The 24,106-nt window shown below is 39.2% G+C and overlaps 2 protein-coding genes across 2 annotated transcripts; both read left to right on the top strand.

Annotated features, from left to right (window-relative positions):
• Positions 1–8,403: 8,403 nt before the first annotated feature.
• LOC113019004 (Fc receptor-like protein 5) lies at positions 8,404–16,546 on the top strand. Its single transcript, XM_026162488.1, has 5 exons — positions 8,404–8,452; positions 11,192–11,455; positions 11,587–11,844; positions 14,304–14,453; positions 16,140–16,546. Exons 1-5 carry the CDS (start codon positions 8,422–8,424, stop codon positions 16,178–16,180), a joined length of 744 nt encoding a protein of 247 aa, XP_026018273.1. The 5' UTR covers positions 8,404–8,421; the 3' UTR covers positions 16,181–16,546.
• A 653-nt stretch (positions 16,547–17,199) lies between these two features.
• Positions 17,200–23,205, top strand: LOC113019022 (ladderlectin-like). The gene is made up of 6 exons (XM_026162512.1): positions 17,200–17,235; positions 21,641–21,717; positions 22,245–22,381; positions 22,471–22,590; positions 22,869–22,974; positions 23,102–23,205. The coding sequence occupies exons 2-6, from the start codon at positions 21,657–21,659 to the stop codon at positions 23,104–23,106; spliced, it is 429 nt and encodes a 142-aa protein (XP_026018297.1). The 5' UTR covers positions 17,200–17,235; positions 21,641–21,656; the 3' UTR covers positions 23,107–23,205.
• The last annotated feature ends 901 nt before the right edge of the window (positions 23,206–24,106 follow it).

The following is a 24,106-nucleotide window of genomic DNA, read 5'->3' as shown; positions in this document are numbered from 1 at the left end:
TGCATATTATGTTAGCGCGATCTGTCTTATTACAAAACCTGACATTACTGTGCATTTAAGTGATCATGATGAGAGAGACAGAGTCTGTCTGGCTCAGATGCTGGCAGTTCTTGCTGCAGTCTACCGGTAGTGTCTCCTTTCAGGCCAGGATAGACGAATGTCACCGAGCAGAGACTAAGTTTGTGGTAAAAGGCTGCCACAGCAGATGCCCCAGATTTTTGGTAAGTGAATGTGTTTAATTGTAGGCAGGGACATTACTGGATATTCTTGTGTAATTGCTACAGAATAATTTATGTTATACTTTGTTATTGCTACAGAAGAATATTTATTTTATTATTTTACATTTACATTTTTTTTTCCTGGGGACCCTGTGACACCCCATTGAAGAGCCGTAGGCTGGATCTCTTAAGATCTCACTGCTGGGTTTGTAAGGCCATGTTACTCCTAAATTTCTATCTTGTTCAAAGAGAAGATGTAAAACAAAGTTCTAAGCTAATCGACCTTAGTGTTCTCCTCTTTTAAAAAGAATCGATAAAGAATCGAATCGTTAAACAGAATCGAAAATGGAATCTGAATCGTGAAAATCTTATCAATACCCATCCCTAAGTAGCACTGCAACCACGTAATCTAGTGCAAAAACTTTTTTTGCATATGAAACCGGAGGAGTTGTACTTACATCTTATGCCATCAGCTTGTCCTAGGTCACGGTTTCCTTCCACATAAAGCTTTGCAAAAACTGCATAAAAAGCGCTTGCAGCAACAAAAACATAATATTCCAGAAACACGCTTTGCCGATCCGATCAGATGTTCATAACACTTCCTACGGTAGAATAGACGTCAGCGCGAACTTTTGCATTTCCGCCATTACCTGCCTGAAACCGGAAGTGACGTCATTTTCGCGGAAATGTAGTCTTTTTTACTATCAGGGCCTCAGGGCCTATACTCGTCTTTTTAAAAGTTATCTTTGACTTTATGACTTTCTGTGTCGTTTCTGGGATGCTTAGGACTCATATTGCACTGCTGGAAATAGTTTATTTTGATGCATATGCTGCTTTTTTGCAAATTTGCAGTATAATATTTATTTTCGTTTTTCCTGCAGTGTATAAAAATTGGTGTATTTCAAAAATAAAACTATGAAGACACTCAAAATAAATTTCCTGTGGTGGGAAACTATTTTGTGCAACTTTTTTGTATTTACAGTTTTGAAGGATAAGCCTCTTAAATTTCTCTAACTACAAATATATGTTAAAAAAGCAAAAACCATTTTCAATTTTTTGTAGTTTATTGCACTTTTTTGCAATTTATGTAATTACTATGCACTTCATGAATACATATTATTAAAAGTTGGGCTATAATGGTTGTATTGATGTATAGCAACTTGAAATGTCACAAAAATGGCTCCACAGCAGGTAAAAGTATAATATAAGCTCTAGCGGACTTGGTTCTATGGTAGGTCTTAAAGGGTTAAAAGCATCAACATCAGCTCTTCTCTGACAGCATGGTGGCAGTTTCTAAAATTGACGGCATCTTCATTAATCCCATGCAAACGTACACCTATCTGGAACAACCCTGACATATTACAAAACAATAATATGATAAACTTTTCAGATTGGAGTGGTAAAGGAATCAAATATTTAGAACATATACTAGAAGGAACAGAATTTATTTCATTTGACGGACTAGTTACACAATATGGGATCAACAGGAAAAGATTTTTAGAATATCAACAAATTAAATTTATAGTAAAAAAGAAATTTAAAACGGGTCAAGTTGAACTACAAACACCACCAAGTGTGGTTCAATTTCTTACTCTTAAAAGCCCCAAATTACTATCCAAAATATATAGAATGCTTTCTAAAACAGATGAATCAATATCACTTCCTATTGCAAAATGGGAAGCGGATTTATCAGTTAACTTAGACCAAAACTTCTGGTCTCAGACTTGCTTAAAAACCTTTCATCTAATCAGAAATCCCAGTCTTCAATTAATTCAATACAAAATATTACATAGAGTGCACTATACAGGTCATTGGATGTTCAAGATGGGCTTTACATCTACCAACAACTGCTCACACTGTCAAAACAATACACCAGACAATTACATTCACGCTCTTTGGTTCTGTCCACCAGTTCAGAAGTTTTGGCGCGAGATATGTGAAGACTTATCAAAGTGTCTGAAATGTAACATTCCAACTTCCCCCTTAGTGTGTTTGTTGGGCAGCTTAGATAATGTCACTACAGATAAGAATATAGCCCATATGGTTTTCACTGCCCTATGCATAGCCAAGAAAACAGAAAAATAAAAATAATCTTAATTCTAACCAATATAGAAATTATCTATTAGATTACATTAGTCTTGATACAGCCTCTGCCACCACATCAGATCAATTGCTCTGGGCTCCTTTGATCAGCTCCTTCACCTAGTGGGGGTGGGGGGGTCATAGTTTGGTCCTGCCTTCACTGTTGTGATTGGTGTGGGGGTAGGGACAGGCCTAGGGCGTCGGTGGGTTCCCCGGAGGCATCTTCCTTGGGGAGCTCAATCCGGGGTAGCGGTCATGTCTGGTTAGGGGCTCTGTTAGCTCTCAGGTGACTGTTTCCTCGTGGCTGCGTGCAGCGGGGCTAGGGGAGGGTCTGTGCTGACGGACGTGGGTCACTGACCTGGTAGCCTGGCTGCCCCTGGGTGTGGGCGCTCCGTCTCTGGGCTGGGGCCCTGGGTGCAGTTCCCCCCTCCAGGGGCAAGGGTACCTAGACCCGGTTCGTAGAGTACACTTGGGGAGTGTGATTGTGTGTACGGCGTCTCTTTATGTCTGTCTCCACGTTGGTTGAGTGTGGAGTAAGTGCATATGAGAGCATGAGGGTGGGAATGGATGTTTGTATCTGTGTGTGCCTGTATGTTTGTGTCTATATGTCAGGTTGGGTATCAGACGCCACCTCTCTGGGGACATCTCAGGCCCTCCAAGGTTTGGAGGCCTATCTCCCCCCACCACCACTTCCCCTGCCGATCAGACATCGGTGCGTTGGTGGTTCTTTGTGTCTGGGGATGGGCGTCCAGGTACACACCGGCTCACTCCTTGGTGGCCGCTTGTCGGGGCCTGTAGCCTGGGGCTCACTCAGGCCACTTCGGAGGTGGGGTGCCCCCGGCCTCTCGGCCTGGGGCTCGGTCACTCAGGCACAGCTGGCTGCCGGCGGAGCTCACGGGCGCGTCACTGCCACTCCCCCTGGCTTCTGCTCCGCAGCTGCTGAGTGAGCCCTCATCTGGGACTCTCCTCAGCTCTTTCTGGGACAGTGGCGCGGCTGCCCCTCTGTGGGTCTTCCTTGGTCTCTTGTGTTCTGAGGGCCTCTGGATGTCTGGAGTTTTGATCTCCTCCATACCTGCTTCATGCCCTGGTGGATGGGGCAGTGGACCCCCCACACCCTCTAGCAGATCATTACATGAAGGAACCTTTTAAAAAAACAAGCGCGTCCATGCTCACAGGTGTACACACGGGTGATCACACCCAAAAACTACACCCTTTTTGGCTCCTACCTCAAAGCACACTGTGTTCTGTTGATCTTATGTGCTGCACAATAATGTTTAATATTTAGTATTTACTGTCATATTCCCATATATCATTGTGATGTTGTTTATTCTATTACTCTTGTTCTCTTCTGCTTGTTTTCCTTTTTCTTTCTCAACAGGTGATCCAGGTGATCGATATATGCATTTTCTTTTTCTTTTTTTCCCCTGCCCATTCTGTTGCTTTTTGCTTTTTGCCCTTCTCCCCCGTCCCTCTTCTCAGCTGTTTCTCTTTCCCTCTTTCTTTCTCCCCTTCTTTCCCCCAGTCAAGTCTGTCCCGTATTCAGCAAGTGAAAATAAAATAAACAATAAAAGGTGAATCAAATGGACCATTATGGCAAGGCTGGGATAGTCAATTTGGTAAAGTAAATCCGTTGGACATCTTTCTTTGCCTTTAGACAATAATTCTGATGGCAAAAGAGCCAAACGGGACAGGCCAAAAAAATAAAAAATAAATAAAGAATAAAAAATAGACATAATAATTCATAAAAATTCACGATTCATTCATAATAAAAACTCCATCACCAAACTTACACATACACACCATTCTGTTCCCAAATAAAATATTAAAACTATACAACTTATACATGATCACACACTTGATAACCAGTTTTTAACCTTTGCCTTAAACAAATTGAATGTAGAGCATTCTCTAATGGGTTGAGGAAGATGGCCACCCTTGACAGAGAGGACGTTCTGCCCAAATGCTGTCCATCTGTAGGGTATAAAAAAGGCTCCTCGGATTGTAGCTCGAGTGGTCCTGTCTGAGCTTTCTTAATGCCTAATGAACTGCTTTAGTGGTAGTGGAACAAGGGAGTGTAAGACTTTATATATTAAACACACTCTTTTGAGTTTCACTAAGTTATTGAAGTTCAGTAATTTATGTTTTTTTAACACATGACAGTGGTGGTGGGAAGTCAGGTTTTTGTCAAGTAGTTTTAAACTTCTTTTATAAATGTTTTCAATAGTTTTAAGTGTTGTTGGACAAGCAAGTGACCAGGACGTCAAACAATAGTCCATATGAGAGATGATCATTTATGTGACTCTTGAAGGATAATGTTGGGTCTAGAATAACCCCAAGATATTTAAATTCTGGAATTAATTCAAGCTCTACTCCATCCAGGAATATGTTTGACTGCTTCAAGTTTAAGGGGCGTTTTGAAAAATACATACAGACAGATTTTGAGGTGTTCAACATTAGGCATGAGTCCTCCAGCCAGCTATGCATTAATGCTAAAGCAGCTGTAAGATCTTTTGCCACCTGCTGGACACTATTTGCTTGCGTATATATAACTGCATCATCCACATACATTTGAGCAAATATATTTGGACAGACTTCAGGTAAGTTATTGATAAAAAGAGAGAACAATAAGGGCCAAGAACAGATCCTTGAGGAACCCCTGTATCATAGTCTAAATATGGAGATTTAACCCCATCCAACACCACACACTGTTTCCTGTGTGAGAGATATGAGGCAAACCACTGAAGAGCCTGACTGGAGTTCAGTGTCCAGCATTTGTCTTGGAGACTGATGAAATACATTTGAAAAGCATTGTTCCCTTTTGTTTGAATGTTATGTTTTCTGTTCTTAAACACAAGACAACAGTGTGAAAGGAGAGACTAAACATAAAACAGGCTGTGCTGCTGTGAGGTAGGTCAAGTTGATGGAATGGCAAACGGTAAGCTGGAAATGAACTCAATCCCCTTCAGAGCTTTTGTTCCCAATGACACATCATCTGTTGGTCTAACCAGAATCTGGAGCACACTTGTCTGTGTTGTCTGAGCTTTTTTTTTGTTCTTCCCTGTCCCATTTTGCACTGGTGCAGCCAAAGGTTTATTGTCATATTTAAAATTAATACATAGTATAAAAAAGCTTTTTATGCATTGTCAAATCTTTGTAGCTTTTTAGCAGAAAACCTTCCATTCAAATCCACTGATAAAAGCGTTTAATCACTAGACATTTAATCCCTGACCGACAATGCTATTCAACTGCCAATGTTTACCCTGCCAAAAGGAGATTCAAGAATAAAATATTTCTCTGTCTGCATAACAAATACTCTTATTTTGTTATACTGGTATTGACATTTACTGGTAGCATGTCTGTGTGTCAGATGGCGGTTTACCTGTCAGGACAGTTACCTGCTAGAATAGGTGTGTCCTTGTTTGCTCTCAATGTCTCCATTGTATGTAGACATACCCAAAAATGTCTGTGGTGTAACTGTGATCATAGAAACGATCAATGTCATTAGCTGACAGGTTTTTGTTTTAGAAACGCAGTGTCAACTTAATTTCACTTAAGTCCACCCTGTGAAATGACAGTAATATAAAAAATAAAGTCCATATACAGGGAGTGCAGAATTATTAGGCAAGTTGTATTTTTGAGGAATAATTTTATTATTGAACAACAACCATGTTCTCAATGAACCCAGAAAACTCATTAATATCAAAGCTGAATGGTTTTGGAAGTAGTTTTTAGTTTTAGCTATTTTAGGGGGATATCTGTGTGTGCAGGTGACTATTACTGTGCATAATTATTAGGCAACTTAACAAAAAACAAATATATACCCATTTCAATTTTTTTATTTTTACCAGTGAAACCAATATAACATCTCCACATTCACAAATATACATTTCTGACATTCAAAAACAAAACAAAAACAAATCAGCGACCAATATAGCCACCTTTCTTTGCAAGGACACTCAAAAGCCTGCCATCCATGGATTCTGTCAGTGTTTTGATCTGTTCACCATCAACATTGCGTGCAGCAGCAACCACAGCCTCCCAGACACTGTTCAGAGAGGTGTACTGTTTTCCCTCCTTGTAAATCTCACATTTGATGATGGACCACAGGTTCTCAATGGGGTTCAGATCAGGTGAACAAGGAGGCCATGTCATTAGTTTTTCTTCTTTTATACCCTTTCTTGCCAGCCACGCTGTGGAGTACTTGGACGCGTGTGATGGAGCATTGTCCTGCATGAAAATCATGTTTTTCTTGAAGAATGCAGACTTCTTCCTGTACCACTGCTTGAAGAAGGTGTCTTCCAGAAACTGGCAGTAGGACTGGGAGTTGAGCTTGACTCCATCCTCAACCCGAAAAGGCCCCACAAGCTCATCTTTGATGATACCAGCCCAAACCAGTACTCCACCTCCTCCTTGCTGGCGTCTGAGTCGGACTGGAGCTCTCTGCCATTTACCAATCCAGCCACGGGCCCATCCATCTGGCCCATCAAGACTCACTCTCATTTCATCAGTCCATAAAACCTTAGAAAAATCAGTCTTGAGATATTTCTTGGCCCAGTCTTGACGTTTCAGCTTGTGTGTCTTGTTCAGTGATGGTCGTCTTTCAGCCTTTCTTACCTTGGCCATGTCTCTGAGTATTGCACACCTTGTGCTTTTGGGCACTCCAGTGATGTTGCAGCTCTGAGATATGGCCAAACTGGTGGCAAGTGGCATCTTGGCAGCTGCACGCTTAACTTTTCTCAGTTCATGGGCAGTTATTTTGTGCCTTGGTTTTTCCACACGCTTCTTGCGACCCTGTTGACTATTTTGAATGAAACGCTTGATTGTTCGATGATCACGCTTCAGGAGCTTTGCAATTTTGAGACTGCTGCATCCCTCTGCAAGATATCTCACTATTTTTGACTTTTCTGAGCCTGTCAAGTCCTTCTTTTGACCCATTTTGCCAAAGGAAAGGACGTTGCCTAATAATTATGCACACCTGATATAAGGTGTTGATGTCATTAGACCACACCCCTTCTCATTACAGAGATGCACATCACCTAATATGCTTAATTGGTAGTAGGCTTTCGAGCCTATACAGCTTGGAGTAAGACAACATGCATGAAGAGGATGATGTGGACAAAATACTCATTTGCCTAATAATTCTGCACTCCCTGTAGTTTTTAACCTGGTGCCTCTGAGCACTATATTGACATCTTTATACAGTATGTAAATATTTTACAGAATCCTTGGGTACAATGCAAGCTTAAGACATTTAATATGAATTCTTAGAAGTGCAGCTTTTTATACAATCTGTGTATGTTTTACTTGACATCAAAGTTGTGATGAGCAACTTCTTTTATTTTATTTTCTTGTTCTATTCTTTTTATTGACCACTTTTTAATACACAATTGGCGTAACATGCCAAGATAAAGTATGCAAGACTTGGTTGCCTCAAATAGCCTTTGGCAAGATTTCTTTGGGATTTACCACTAGGTGTCACCAGAACACCTAATACTTGTTATTAATCTCTGTTTCTCTCCCACAGCATGTCTTCCTTCTCTCACCCCTCGCAGCAGATGACGGCCCCTCCCTGAGCCTGGTTCTGCTGGAAATTTCTTCCTTTTAAAAGGGAGTTTTTCCTTCCCACTGTCACCAAAGTGCTTGCTATAGGGGGTCATATGATTGTTGGGTTTTTCTCTGTATGTACTATTGTAGGATCTACCTTACAATATAAAGCCTTGAGGCAACTGTTGTTGTGATTTGGTGCTGTATGAATAAAATTGAACTGAGTGTTACACTTTAGTAGAGATACCACTGTGCACATGCACAACCTTAGGCCTGGTTTATGTAACCATGGCTTATATTTGTTATATTAATACAGAAAATGTTCCATCTGTAAAACTCTGTTTTACAGTCCACACATTCAACTACTTTTTCTAAAGGAACAGAAAGAAAGAAGACATTTAGACTTTATGGTCTCTAGATATAAATGCAAAGGTGTTGCAGGTCCAGCATAGGGTACTTGATGAGTTTTTTTAGGTTATTTTGTGGGTGTGCGCTGTGCACGGTTTGAAAGCGCTTTGGCAGGATGTGGTTTAAATTACTGTTTTCAGACTTCAAACAAAGTCATCTTTAAAACAGGATGATGATCGCACCAGTCTGCCTCATGATCAGTAAGAAAACTGACTTTTTATTCCATATTTGTCAACAACAGATCTTTGTTTGTTTCTATATTTATAGCTTGCATGCAGTTTTTTCTCATTTGCAATGAGTCAATTCTTAAATGATGGTCAAAGTTTTAAAAGCAGTTTCTGAAATTCTTTAAAACACTTTGCTACATGTGAACATCAGAAAGCATATTTGTTTTTTTCTTCTGTAAATCATTTGAGAAATGAGCCGTGTTGGCTTAGAGCCAAAGGGTTCAAGGGTCTTGTGAGTGGAGTTTGTGTCTTTGTTTGGACTGTGTGAGTTCCTGGTAGTCTAACTTCCTCCCACGGTCCAAACACATGCCTGTTGGGTTAACTAGTTATTTTAATTGTTTACAGGTAAGGATGGTTGTCTGTGAATGTTTAGCTCTGTGATGGACTGATGACTTGAGTCCTCGGGTGTAATCTGTCTCTAAGCCCCTGTAAGCTGGGCAGATTCCTGATTTTGTGCGTTTTATGATTTTGAATTTGAATTCCTCTCGTACACGTTAATGCAACATCAGCTGTCATGGTTGTTATAACTCGCATCACTTCATACATGGTGGAATATTTACATGGATTAGTTTTCCCTGAAGCTAACATTAACCCTTCTTGAACATTCATGGTCAGAAGTTTCCATACACTCATCAGGGGAGTGAATGTTGAGGTAATTGTGGGCTTTTAATGGTTTCTTCAACTATTCTTACATCTTTAATGACTTTGAAAAACTAAACAAAAAAAGGTTGAAATATTTGGTTAACATTTAAAAAATATTAGTGACAGCCAACAACAAGCTGCAAGCATAATTCTGATGGGAAGTTTGACCTCTCTTATTGGCAGAATGTTTTGGTTCTGGGTCTTTGACCCAGCTCTTTGACGTTACTTTTTTAGGTTAACATATTTGTTGATGTTTGATTTTTTGCTTTGTTAAGAGGTTTTAGGTTTGGGTTTTGGTTCTTCTAATGTCATTGAGTTTACAGCTTTCCCCACTTATGTCTGTGTCTGCTCGCCTTCTGTGGTCTTGCTCCCCTTCTCTTTGTGTCTTGTCTCCCTCAGTTGTCCCAGGTTTTCCTCCTTGTGTTTCATCCTTGTCTCATCTGTCCTTCATGTGCATCCATGTGTGTTCTCCACAGCCCATCATGTCTCTCGTCCTCTCCATCTTCTCTTTTTGTCTTGTTCCCATGTCTGTTTCCCCCTCTGTCCCAATGTCAAGCTCGCGTGTCTTAGTCTGTGTCTTTGTATGTTACTTCTTAGATCTTCATTCAGATCTTTGAACTTTCCCATTTTTTGAGTATTGGTTCATTTGATGAGCGCTGTGAAACAAGTCCTTTAGTGCTGACAGACATAAAGTACCAGTTGTAGTCAATCATGATCAACCATGAAAAGCTGACCGTGCCACTTACTAAAAGATTTAAGTGTGTGTATATTGAACCTGAAAGTATTCTTTTGATGTGCAGTGCAGATTTGAAAAAATCGAAAATAAATTCAAATTTGTGCAACCAGTTACTTTTCTTGAAATGGAATAAGGTTAAGATTAGAGATTAAAGTGGAAAGAAAACATTTCAAAGAAATCATTAATCTTGAGCCCCAAAGTAGTTTCTGAGCTTCCTGCGCTAAAATGAAATACCCAAAATTAATTGATTATTTCTCCTCAAATACAAATTCTGTGCTTACAATTTTGGTATCAAAATAAAATTAAGCAGAAATTCATTAATTTTATTACCATGCTTAAAAATGCTTGTTTTTTTAATACATTTTTGAAGAATTAACCACACATTTACATGGCAATGGCCCTTTTCTGCCATGCACATGTAGCGTTCAATTGGCCCTTTAAACTCTGAGGGGCTGTAACTTTGGTTTCTTTTGGTAAATTTGCATGATTGACATGTCTTTTTAATCGTTTGAGCCAATAGAATCACAGTAATGATGCCACGTTCCTGTCACTTCAACCAATCAGAACTTGCAAGGCCAAACTCAACGTGGCCCCAAAATTACTACATGTGACCTCCATCCAGTCACGTGTCTGTAGGTGGGTCTAAAATGTAGGTTGTTGACGGAAATGGCTCTAATGCGGTTAGTTAGCCGTGGAAACTGCTGATAATCACGTGGCTAACAGCTAACTGCAAAATCTGAACAGTAAGCCAATTTCTGTCTGAGCGCATTTGCGCCGCTATGTGTTTTTGTGGTCTTCTTTTGCGGCTCATTCAGTGAATTTTGGTCAGAGTGTTGTGAAACTTGGTGTTTGGAATCATTGATATCTCTGGAAGATAACTCACCTTTCTTTAGCCGGTTACATAAAGTCTAGAGAATTTATTGTTTGGTTTTGTTTGTTTAGCGGACATTTACGTAACTGTTCGTTTAATCATGACTTGTTTTCGTTCTGTTTAGTTTTTGTAGAAATGGTTTATATGAGATTTTAACTGAGATTCAGAGGTTTTTGTGGATACCGCACATGTCCGGACTTATATTTCTGACACCGTGTTATAACCGATTAAACGTGAGCTCCTCCTTTTTACCCCTGGTAGCGGGGCGTGGGGCTTAAAAGCCTAACATTACCATGTCGTTCTTGGCAATGTTGAGTTTGTGGAAACTTTTGTCCAAAACGGGCGCTGGTTTCAATCTATGCAGTGGCAGAAAAGGTTTCAGCATCTATGTCATTGATCTTCTCACACTGCGTGTACTACATGTCAACTGATGTGTTTTAACCTGATGTTTTTGAACCTGCAGCTGCTACTCTGAGCATCCATCCCGGCAGGTCAGTCTTCTTCTATTATGAAACTGTGACTCTGAGCTGTACAGTGCCAGGCAACTTCAGCAGCTGGACAGTGAAGAGAAACACCTCCACAAGGTCTTCTGTTTCATGTGAAACCTGGGGCCAATTAAATGGATCATCCTGCACCATCAAAGGTGTCTACCCATCAGACAGTGGAGTGTACTGGTGTGAGTCTGACAGCAGGGAGTGCAGCAACACCATCAACATCACAGTGACAAGTAAGCTTGCTAAGTAATGTCAGATTGTTGATGTTGTATCTTAAGTAAAAATAAATGAACACATTTTGTAACTTTGTAACAAAGGACAAAAACCAGAGTCAGAGACCACAGTTTCTCTCTCTGCATTTCAGCTGGTGTCATCCTGCAGGGTCCTGCTGTTCCTCTGACTGAGGGAGACAGTGTGACACTAAACTGCTCCTATAAGGAAAAATATGCAAAGGAGTCTACGTCCAATTTCAGTACTGCTTTCTACAGAAATGGTACTTTTTTTGAAAAAAAGCCTGCGGGAAGGTTGAGCCTTATCCATGTGTCCAAGGAGAACGAAGCCTTCTACAAGTGTGTTCATCCCACAAAAGGACAGTCACCAGAGGTTTGGCTGGAAGTGAGAGGTGAGGATGATGTTAGATTTCATGAAGCTTTTGTCTGACAGCTTATAAATACTTTTACATACATAAAGCAGTTTCAGTTACAACTTGGTGATTAAATGGGATGTTTTTTGTATAAACCTGACCACAACTTATTAGCAAAACCTGTATCACCATAATGCACCAGTATGTCTACCCCTGTATGCTGCCTGGCAGGTTTAAAGCTGTAAGTTTTAAAGAGTAAACTAAATCTTAACATTTCTGGGACATTGATTAACCTAAAGTTTTATATTCCTAAATCAAAAGTTAACCAAGTAGTTTTCAGTTTTATCCTCGCTGTTTATTGTCACTTCTCCCACCTCCAGCTGTGAGGTGGGAGAAGTGATGTGTTACCTTGTCCAAACTATATATCACAGCAGCTGTAACTATCATTTTGTAATTCCCCCTTCATTCTTCCTGTTATCCTTTTGCCATAACTCACACTCATGACACTCATCTCTGCCCACAGCACCTTGCCTGTACTCTCTTCTTTGCCTCTCTTGTGCACTGTCTCCCACATTCACAAACATGTATTTTAACTTACTTCTAGGGACTTTCATTCATCTTATCTCCAGAACTTACCTCCACCTCCCCAGGCTCTCTTCCACCTGTTCCCCACTCTCTTAACCTTTTGAAGCCGGTTGGAGCGGACACGCTCCATTTTGCGTAACTATTTTTAAATCCCGGTAGCACTGCAACCACGTAAGCTAGCGCAATAATTTTTTTTGCATATGAAACCGGAGGAGTTGTACTTACATCTTATGCCATCAGCTTGTCCTAGGTCACAGTTTCCTTCCACATATAGCTTTGCAAAAACTGCATAAAAAGCGCTTGCAGGAACAAAAACATAATATTCCAGAAACACGCTTTGCCGATCCGATCAGCTGTTTGTAACACTTCCTACGTCCATCAGCGTGAACTATCACATGACCGCATGACCTGCCCGAAACCAGAAGTGACGTCATTTTGCGGAAATGTAGTTTTTTACCATCATGGCCTTATGAGCCTATACTGGTGTTTTTAAAAGTTATCTTTGACTTTATGACTTTCTGTGTCGTTTCTGGGATGCTGAGGACTCATATTGCACTGCTGGAAATAGTTTATTTTGATGCATATGCTGCTTTTTTGCAAATTTGCACTATAATATATTTTTTCTTTTTTCCTGCAGTATGTAAAAATTGGTGTATTTCAAAAATAAAACTATGAAGACACTTAAAATAAATTTCCTGTGGTGGGAAACTAGTTTGTGCAACTTTTTTGTATTTACAGTTTTGAGGGATAAGCCTCTTAAATTTCTCTAACTAGAAATATATGTAAAAAAACAAAAACGATTTTCAATTTTTTTGTAGTTTATTGCACTTTTTTGCAATTTATGTAAGTACTATGCACTTAATCCATACATATTATTAAAAGTTGGGCTATAATGGTTGTATTGATGTATAGCAACTTGAAATGCTCCCAAAAATGGCTCCACAGCATGTAAAAATATAATATAAGCTCTGGCGGACTTGGTTCTATGGTAGGTCTTAAAGGGTTAATACAAATTTCAGTGTCATCTGCAAACATCATAGTCCACAGAAACTCCTCATCTGTCAGCTTGTCCATCACCATCTCAAATAAGAAGGAGCTCAGAGCTGATCTCTGATGTCATCACAACCCCATCATAAACCCATCTGTTATTCCCACCACGCCCCTCATGACTGTCTCATCCTGTTACATGTCCTGCAACACCCTTCTCGTGTACTTCTCTGACACTGACGTCCTGACTTCTGCACACAGTACACAGTACAAAGTCACTATGTTGCACTCTATCACATGCTTTTTCTGGTGTCTTAGAGTCCTAGAGAAATAACCAGTTCTTTTCTTAAACACACAACTATGATGTAAGTGAAGCTGGTATTTGGCAAATAAATGCTTTAACCGATGTCCCAGAATGAGAACACACTGCCGGCCGACATCCCTACTAAAAAAGAAAATAAATAAAAAGGTCAAAAGAGAAATGTGCTAGAATTTTAGATTTGGTTTAAAATATTTATGGAGTAATTTGCTTTCTTATCCAGAAATGAAATGGCTGTGTGTTTTGTTATAAAACCAATCTGAAAAATCTAACTATGTAGCAAATGAAATGAAATGTCACATGAAGCGTGTCAGGTTTTTTCATATATATGAGCTGCTTCCTGGATATGCAGCGGTTCTACCACAGGAAGTGGTACTGTAGGCCAGGTATAAGGTTTGTCATACATCTCATATCCTTATGCTGAAAACTTTGACTCATTTCACAGAAGCTCTGTTTTTCATGTCCTGATGTGGTTCCTTGAAATGTTTTTGTGAAATGCACAGTAATCTCTGCATATGTATCAACACGAAATATTGATTTAAAATTAACATTTTTTAATGCTCGCTCTAAACAGAAGAACTGATGATAAAACTTTATCTCCTAACAGAGAATAATATTCCCGTGACCACCCCTGATCCTGATCCTGATCCTACTCCTCCGATCGCTCTGCCCAAACTTTTGAGCACCATCCTACTGTTCATCCTCTACACCTGTATACTCATACTGGCTGTGTACACCTACCGGAAGTGGGCTCAAGGTAAGAAAACTTTAAAAAAATCCTGATTATGTTGGTTTATGTCAATTTTCGTAAAGGGGTCAGAGGACATAGGTGCTGATTTATTATCATATATAATGAGTAAACTTTACAAAAACTAAAATTTCACTCTGGACATTAAGTTCACAATGTCAGACTTTTAACCCATTAGCCCTTGTGCTCATGGTGCCACACTAGTTGCAGGCTTACTTGCAGATGCTGCGCCTCTCTTACTGATCTTTAACATGCACTTTTTTGGAAGGCCTTTACTGCAATAAGACAGTGGAGAGAAGACATGAAAGCTGGGAGCAGAACTCAGAGTAAAAGCTCAGGTTTCTGTATTAGCTTTATGACATATGCATCACCTGCTGAACCCAGTGAGCTAAACCACTGCTGTAAATGTGCGTTCTTATTGAGAGTATAATAACTCTTAAACCTCCAGAGTTGTTTTGGTATTTGTCTCTGTATCTTGCAATGCTTTGGGAGATCATTGAAGAAAAGTAGCATTACCTCACTCTGTCACTATTTGTAAATACATTTCTGAAGTTCAGTTTTAGATCCATGACGTTCAGGCTGGATTTTATTACTTTAGTCATCAGGCACAAACGTTGCTTTAAAGATGGAATCTGACTGCATGAGGTTGCAGACCTGAAGCATCAGGCATCAACCTGATGCTTGAACCCAAAAAGTTGATTCTGCTCATCTGGATGTAATGTTTTCAGTGGTAGAAACATTTGGTCACTCATCCAAGTGACTTCTTCAGTCTCAGCTGACTGCACGTTTCCCCAACCTTACAGCTTGAAATGAATAGGCCTCACCTTTTTTTAAAAAAAATCAAGAGCTTTGAAAAGAATGAGCAAAATGATAAAATCTCACATTAAGGTCTGAAATATGAAATTATGTAATCGTAATGGAATTTCAGTGCTGATTGTTGTGTTTCCCATCTTGGCACCAAGTATTTATGGGTTTATGTGAGCCAAAATGTCATTTTTTTTTTATGTGTGTGTGTGAATGTATTGGTGGTAGAGCAGGTTATTTACCAGTCAGAAGGCTACAGTAGAGGTTACTGCTTACTTCTGCCTCCATTAAATCTAAAATGTCCTCTTTTTCATGCAGGCCTGGACATCGTCAGTCAGAATTTCACCATTTTACTTTTGCTTCTTAAGCTGCTGCTTGGTGGGCATTTCGAGCCAGAACAAGCTAATGATATCAGACCTGACACATAGATAACTGTCACCTGTCACCTGAAGGCAACGTCTGTTTGACTGAGTGAAACCATAGAGTAGAAACAGTTATTATAATCTTTGGTTCAGTCTAACCACATTAAGGGGAGCGGGGCATCCACAGTGGTGCAAAGTCAAATGACACCAACATGACATGAACATGAACATACTCAGACACAACCAGGGGGTTGTGTCTGAGTATGTTCATGCTCCTGCAGCGAGGATGGATGTTCACTTGTTTGCATCACATTTCACAGCAAAGTTTCCAGCTGCTGTTGAGTCATTTCTGTGGCAGAACAGCTGACAGACAGTTTTCTGATATCCTTGTTACAGTCAATGTGTCAACAGAGCTGGTTCTCTGGAAACAATAGGTGTTGTTGTTGCTGTTGTATGAAGCAGCTTATACGTGACTAAATGTCATCTTTGAAAAATGTCGAACTATAAATAGTTTTTGTTCTTCCTGCAGCTCGAGCTGAAGCTGAAAGGAAATGGCCTGATCATCTCTAACTCGAGTGCAGGAAGACGATGATCAACAATCAACATATCACTGGGATTAAAGCAATAGTCTTACACTGATCTTTTCAACCTTAATAACCTCTCAGCAGCAATGATGTTCGATTTTGTATGAATCTAAAATTATATAAACTGAACAGAAAACTGTCTCATTTTCGCATTTGATGAGTTTTATCTTTAAAGGACAAATTGAGTGTCACAATGTTATGAAGAAGCACTCTGAGAGTGCAAACCTTCACCAGTGCCGCTCACGCTCCAGGCTGCATTTGTTTTATATAGGATTGTATATACAAACTAGTATATTGTCTTTTATAAACCTGTTGTAAGAGATTTGTCAAATACTTCTTTAATTTATAATTTGTCCTGTGGTTTAATGTATCATTTTATGCATCAGTGTCTGTCTGTATTACTGCTGTTCTAAATACATCAAAAAATATATGTTCTTACTTTTAGAAACATTACTCTTGTGTTACTCTGTAACCTGGCATTAACTATCTGCTGTGGTAAGTGGGATGAAGAAATAACAGTAACCAGGCAGATGTGCCTTTGACATCAAAAAATTTGAAAAATAGTCTCACAAATGTCCTCATCAGCATTGTGTCTGTCTCCACCTTGTGGGCATTTTTACACTTGTTGCTTATTTTAATGCAATCTGAACATTTTATATAAAGTAATTAAAATACTTATAATGTTGGTTTAGAAAGTTCCTTTCATAAAAGATGACCCAGCGTCCCCTCTGGTGAGTAATTAAATAATCAAACACGGAAGTGGCTTAAGTCAGACAGCTCTTATTTTTGCTGACAGAAACTTTGGGGACATTCACTGAGTAACCTTTAAAACCGTAGAAAGCAAAACTGGCCATCTGAGCACACTTCCTGAATTTAAGAATTAAAACTGAAACATGGATGTTGATTTAAAGAAGAAACAGGCAAAATGTTTTATTCTCCCACACACTGTGGACTTGTTTTTTTTCTATAATATGAAATCCATGGAGTCTCTTCTCACTTTCTCACTGTGGACTCTCATCCACTGCTTGGATTTCGTTAAAGGTAAATCAATATGTTTCTTATACAGATGTTACTTTTAGTTATTTTTACACGAGTTTATGGTTTGTGAGTCATGAGCTTTTTTCAGTGCAGCGTGAACATTAATAATCCTCTTATCATTTGTCTTCACTGTGTAACTGCATAGACTTCTGAGTGTTTTGTCACTCTGTGGTACTTTTTGGAAATCACAGAAGTTCTTAGTTGGAGTTCAGATCTGTGGAACATCAGGGGAATAAAATGGGTCTGTGGGTTTTATCCTAGTAGCTCAGGGTACTGTTGGCTAAACAGTGGATGCCAGTTTGCCCCTCCAATGATACAGCCCAGCAGACCGTGACTGTTATATATAAGCATGTACAGCAGAATAATATACATCTTAATCCAATTTTAGTTATAATGGTTGTTGTAGCTCGTCTCTTCATATTTGCTGGTCTAATGGAATATTTATTCTGACTCTCATGTTAATCTTTTGTGAGTCTCCCGTCTCTTTTAGCACTTACGATCAGTGCAGGTTACTTCTCTGATGTTCATGTCATTGATCTCCACATACTGCATTTAGTCTACTGCATGTTAACTGATGTGTCTCGACCTGATGTTTTTGAACCTGCAGCTGCTACTCTGAGCATCCATCCCGGCAGGTCAGTCTTCTTTTATTATGAAACCGTGACTCTGAGCTGTGCAGTGCCAGGCAGCTTCAGCAGCTGGACAGTGAAGAGAAACACCTCCACAAGGTCTTCTGTTTCATGTGAGACCTGGGGACAATTAAATGGATTTTCCTGCACCATCTGATGGCTTTTAGGAACAGTTATCTGGTAGTCTAGGAGTAAAAACAAAATCAGAACAGTCATCGTCCTGTTTCAGTTTTGGTGCCTACGTAACCCATAATGCACCACAGCAGCATATAGTTCAGTCAGACATTTGAACCATAGAGTCAGATTAACCTTTAAGCTTTTTCACCCACCTACACAACAATACTCCCTAACTCCCGGTTTGCCTTTGATTTGACAAAGGCAAATAAGTTGTGGTGTGGTAAGACATGTAGATATCGTCCAGCATTGATCGTGCCTCTTCAGATGTGCAAACTGTCAGTCCCATAGGGCACAAATGCACACCCTGCTTCTCTTCAGAGGTCAAAGGTTCCATGTTTTCCTTAAATAATTTCCAATTTGATTCATCCAACCAGGGAGTAGTTTCCTGATTTACCTGAGTCCATTTTAAATGAACTTTAGCACAGAGAAGATGTTTCTGGGTCATGTTTGCATCATGGCTTCTTCTTTGTATGTTAGAGCTTTATCCTACACTTGTCAAAACACTGTGCACTGTCTTTGCACTCAGTGATTTCTGTTCCTCAGTCCATGCATTGATTTCCATGACAGCCTGTTTGTAATGAAATGCCAGATGAGAGCCAGGTCTGGACTGGTAATCTGCCATACTGAGCACTTCCCTAAGAGAGGAAAATAAAAATAAACTCACAATACGTGCAGAAAAATGTGTAAAGTAAACAACATCTTAGCTGTCAGGGCTACTGGTGCACCATCAAGGGTAGTACCAGCACAGCTAGTAACAAGCCCTCTCAGTCACAGGAGATGTGCAGGAGGAAGGACCATGGTCGTGACAAAAGAGTGAGGAAGGTAAAGTTAACGTAACAGCACTTGGCACCTATTCTAAAGTTGTTCCACAGTTTTTAGAAGCAATCTTGTGCCACTACATGAAATGTCAATTTTCTTTATTTACTTTTCATGTAACATTTGTTCCTAAATAGAAAAGATGATGACAAAACCGTTTCTGTGTCACAGCTAGAGCTCCGTCTATTACACTTTGTGAAACAGATCCTTGGTTGTGGCTCATCAGATGACCTCAGGCATGTTTGTTTGTTGATGTTCATTAAGTGAAGACAGATATTGATGTTTTCAGCACAAATGTCACAGCAGATAAAGACAGACAATTATCATCAGGGATTCTTATTGTTGTTAATGAGGTCAGAGGTCAGAGCTAGTTCTCATGGCAACAATAGAAGGTGCCACTTTTGTATAGCACTGCTTATATGGGATTAAATTCTGCTTTTAAAAAAGGTCCCACTACATAAAGTTTACATTGGATGAGTTTTTTGTTTAAAAGACAAAAACAATGATTATGTCAATGTCAAAATGTAAATAAGCTTCATGCTAGGCTTCATAGGTCAATACTGGCACTTCTCATGCTAATGTAGTAATGTTTGTCTCTATTATTATGGTTAAAATCAAATAAAAAGTAATGTATGTGCACCACCTCTTTTAACTGACATCACTTTAAAATCAAGATGTCAGAGCACTTATTTGATGCTGACTGAACTCCTCATCTGTTCATCACATCTGCTTGGATCTGTGGCAGGAGGAACTAAGATTGTTTGAAGACAAAGCCAGGAAAAAAGCCTGTTCTTTTGCAGTCCAACACAACAAATACAGAAACAGTATGCACCAAACCTCTGGTAAATGTTCATTGCGTGAAAAAGGTCTACAAAAACCGGATGTTTGCCCTGGTGCAGGTGAGCCGCAGCGGTTATGTCAGTGGAAGAATCCGGGAGTTTCTCTGTGAATTTCCCATTACGTCGTTGCGCACTCTGTGTTTGCTTGGAAGTTTAGGGGTTTTTTTCGCTGTAAAAAGAAGTTTTCTTCCCACGCAGTGGCTGTAGCTTAGGTGGCAGAGCAGGTCAGCCACTAATCAGAAGGTCAGTGGTTCGATCCCAGGCTGCCTCCTGGCTGCATGCCAAATATCCTTGGGCAAGATACTAACCCCATGTTTGCCTACTGGTGGTGGTCAGAAGGCCCGGTGGCGCCAGTGTCCGGCAGCCTCGCCTCTGTCAGTGCGCCCCAGGGCAGCTGTGGCTACAATGTAGCTTGCCATCGCCAGTGTGTGAATGTGTGTGTGAATGGGTGAATGACTGAATGTAGTGTGAAGCGCTTTGGGGTCCTTAGGGACTAGAAAAGCGCTATACAAATGCAGGCCAATAGCGGACACTAATGTTTTTGTCACTTTTTACAGAATCAAACTCAAAGTAAGGTCAGTACTTCCACGCTTTAAACACTGCACGCTCATACTCTCTCCCACGCTCGATATATTATCCATTGTTGCTTAACACAGCGTGCTTACGGGAAAGTAACAGTAATCTAATTACCTTTTTTGCAATAATAATCCCTTACTTTACTCGTTACTTGAAAAAGTAATCGGATTACAGTAACGCGTTACTGCCCATCTCTGGTGGTGAAACGGTTGTTGGTGGAATGAAGGAACAGACAGGCTAAATTCTTTCATAGTAACTCAGTCAGTGTGGGAGGAGGAGGATGTTGTAATGGATGAAGACTTTCAATTTTTATATAAAGAGGAAGAACATTAAAACTAAACAACAAAAACGTGAGGTGAAAAAAGTCTTAAAGGGACATTCAAAAGTCCCTCTGCGTCATTCACACATGGTGAATCAGAGGTAGATGGTTAAAATAAAAAAAGAGAATAACTATTTCTTTGTTAAAATTAGAAAGTTTTTGGAAGACACAACAGGATCCATAAAGATGATTCACCTGGATCCACTTCCCCAAGAGCTTAGGCTCTCTGCCAGAGTCAATATGAAAAACACAGCAGGGCTTGGAAAGAAAAAAGACAGTAATGAGGGTGATGCTGCTGACTGTAAGAGAGAGTTCATGTGTCATTTCACTTAGTCATGAAAGTCATAAAAGTAACGTCACTGATGGAATCTATATTTTTATTTCCAATGAATTTAAGCCTCTTTCTGTTGACGTCACTGACGTATATGCAGGTCACAGTTTAAAAATCAGGCACTCAGAGAGAAACTGTGTCCCACTGTTTCCTGGACCGCGACTGTTGCCACTCTGTGTTGGAATTTGGAGACCGTTCCATTTATTTGGAGAGCTGCTTCATTCTTTCCTTCCTGGCTTCAGGTACAGTCAAACTAGGAGTTAAGTAAACCATGTTGGTTGTTTAAATCAGCAGAAAACAGAAAACAAATTGTGACGTTAAATTAATGTTACAAACATTGATTATCAATTTTATTGTAGGATGAATGATCTGAAATGGTTTGAAAATATTTGTTTGCAGTCATATGTTGTTTTCTGGAAAGAAAACACATGAAGAGAGAAATATTTGAATGGAATTATTGCTAATTATTGTGAGTCCAAAGATAATTTTTTATATAATAGTAGACTATCAAATGCTGTTAATAACACTGGTTTCAGTGTATTTTCACCAGAGCACAGCTTGTCTTTAACACACTATTCATACAAGAAGAGTATGAAAAACAGCATGCACGTCACTGCTGTTTTATTGATAGTTCCAGGTTATTTCTGTAAATGTTCTGTGACAAACTCAGATTTTTTTCATCCTTTCTGTATTGAATTGATAGTAGCTTTTTTTCCCACAGAGACACTAACACCACTATGAAGCTGCTGACTCTGTGTGCACTTCTCTGTGCAATGATAGCTGTAACCACGGCTGGTGGTGAGTATTGCAGTATAATTTCCATTATTTACATATGAGTGTAGTTAAAAATACAAATTAATAGTAAAATATGCATCTTATTTATGAGAGTTAAAGCAAAGGGATTGATGCCCACAAGTGAAATACACTTTCCAGATTTTCAATAACTAATGTCATGCTGAATCCAAGATAATAGATAAGATATATAAGTTACCATTGTTACAATTAATTATATTGTCTTAATAAATACAAAGCATGCAGCTATATATATATATATATATATATATATATATATATATATATATATATATATATATATATATATATATATATATATATATATATATATATATCAACATGAAGGAAAGACAACGCCGTGTACTTCATACACATAACTGCACACCAGTACACCACCAAACCTTTAATTATTGTTTATTTCTCAAATGTTACTTGTATGACTTGTCAGTTATTGGATATATAATAATTAAAAGTAATACAAAATAAGATATTAACCAGAGACACATGTACAACTGTTCATTTGTCCACAGCCAAGAGTCACCTGGTCAAGAGGTGCATTTATTGTCCTGATGGTTGGAATCAACCCCAGTGTCCTTACGGTTGGACTCAAGTCGGTAGTCGCTGCTTTACCTACAATCAAACACCCATGAGTTGGGATTCTGCTAAGGTAATTTTATTTTACTTTTATCATCTTTAACACCTGATTGAACCACTCATTGTTTTAAAAAACCTCTGCTTTGTCCCTCTTCATTGAAGAGACACTGCTGGGGCTTGGGGGCAAACCTTGCATCAGTGCACACTTACTGGGAGCACCAAAGGCTCGTGCAGCTGCTTGGCAACACGCCAGTTTGGATTGGAGGAAGCAAAGGACTCAAGGTATATTATCAAAAGAAAATGTTAATTCCCACCTGCAGTGAAACCTAACTAATGATAACATATACAATATTATGTCAAAAATGTCAATCAACAATCTTGGGTGGAGATCTGAGGATCTGCCTTTTAGAGATTATTAACCAGGTAAATAATATGTGAGATTTGCCAGTTAGATATACAGAAAGTTATGCGTGGTTGCATTAAAGTGAGCTGATCTGTTGGTTAGGATTACACACAGGCATGTCTGAAGTACTTTTTTTTCAAATTTTGTCTTCTACAAGGGTACTTGGTTTTGGAGTGATGGGACAGGTTCCTTTTTTTCACAATGGTGCTGGGGAGAGCCAAGCAATGGTCACTACGAGAACTGTCTGCAGATGAGTTCTCGAGGTAATTTAGAACAGTTATCAACGAGTGCTTAATGCGTATGACTGGTTGAAGTGATCAAATATACAAGCCATAAAGGCTGGTTCTTTAGGTTTTTCATTTGAATGATTTCTGCTCTTGAATCTTGCAGATTAAAATTGCTGGCTTGATTCATGGTGTGGATATCATCTGCCATCTGTCTGCGCCAAGAACATCGTCAATTGACAGTGTTGGACTGACACTCAAGCACGAAACTCCCATAAAACACACACTGATGTGTGATGGTGTTTGCTCTTTTTTGAGGAATAAAGCTTCAAGCAAACATGTCCGTCTTCTTTTGTGGCACATACACATATTTTAAGCAGTTATATGCATTATTTTTTCTCTACCTTGTATGCATGTACAAGTTATCTTGACCAGTTACCAGACCATTACAGCTAAGATGTGTTGTACAATTTGTATTTACTCCCTGATGTTTAAATGTGCTGCCAGATTGGGTGAGCATGCTATGATAATTTCAACTTTTTTTTAAACTACTTTCTGTCTTTCTGCCAACAATATTTTTAGTACTCTCTTTGTATACAGTAAAGTAAGAGGAAACTAAGATTTTTCTCTACATGACAATTACAATACAAGGAAACATATCTGTAGCTTGCTGTGCATGTACTCATCTCTGAGCACAGGGAAAATGACAAAAATGAAGGCCTAAATCCTTGATAGTAAGCATAATAAAACACAATAATCTAATGATTTATTGATGATTATACAAGGTTCGATCCTGGATTAATGATTATTTTCAGTTTCTTTCTGGCCACATTCCTTTAGTTTAGCATTATTCAGTATTTTCCTTGCATTCTTATTATTCCTATACTGATAATATTCAGCTATATATGCTGAGGTTCACCGATTGGACAGGTTGTCCACCCTGTTTATCCCAGATTAGTGACTGACTCCTGCCTTCTTTTAAACTCTGGCAAGACTGAGGCTAGCATTGTAGCACCTCCTGATGGTAATTCAAGAATCACTCAAGTCATTCCCTCCTTTTCTGCAAAGACCAGTGTTTGTAATATTTGATTCATCTTTAGGCTTTGACTCACATATAAAACTGATCTCATGTACCTGTTTCTTTCATTTAAGGAACATTTCTTAATTGTGA

The sequence above is a fragment of the Astatotilapia calliptera genome, chromosome 3 (genome assembly GCF_900246225.1).
Source record: "Astatotilapia calliptera chromosome 3, fAstCal1.2, whole genome shotgun sequence".
Taxonomy (NCBI): domain Eukaryota; kingdom Metazoa; phylum Chordata; class Actinopteri; order Cichliformes; family Cichlidae; genus Astatotilapia; species Astatotilapia calliptera.
This window is presented reverse-complemented; position numbering and strand designations above follow the sequence as displayed.

Coding starts and splice junctions, on each gene's coding strand:
- LOC113019004 (XM_026162488.1), top strand. CDS start 8,422: ATGATGATCGCACCAGTCTGCCTCATGATCA. Junction 8,453..11,191: donor ACCAGTCTGCCTCATGATCA/GTAAGAAAACTG, acceptor TTGAACCTGCAG/CTGCTACTCTGAGCATCCAT. Junction 11,456..11,586: donor CATCAACATCACAGTGACAA/GTAAGCTTGCTA, acceptor TCTGCATTTCAG/CTGGTGTCATCCTGCAGGGT.
- LOC113019022 (XM_026162512.1), top strand. CDS start 21,657: ATGAAGCTGCTGACTCTGTGTGCACTTCTCTGTGCAATGATAGCTGTA. Junction 21,718..22,244: donor AGCTGTAACCACGGCTGGTG/GTGAGTATTGCA, acceptor ATTTGTCCACAG/CCAAGAGTCACCTGGTCAAG. Junction 22,382..22,470: donor TGAGTTGGGATTCTGCTAAG/GTAATTTTATTT, acceptor TCTTCATTGAAG/AGACACTGCTGGGGCTTGGG.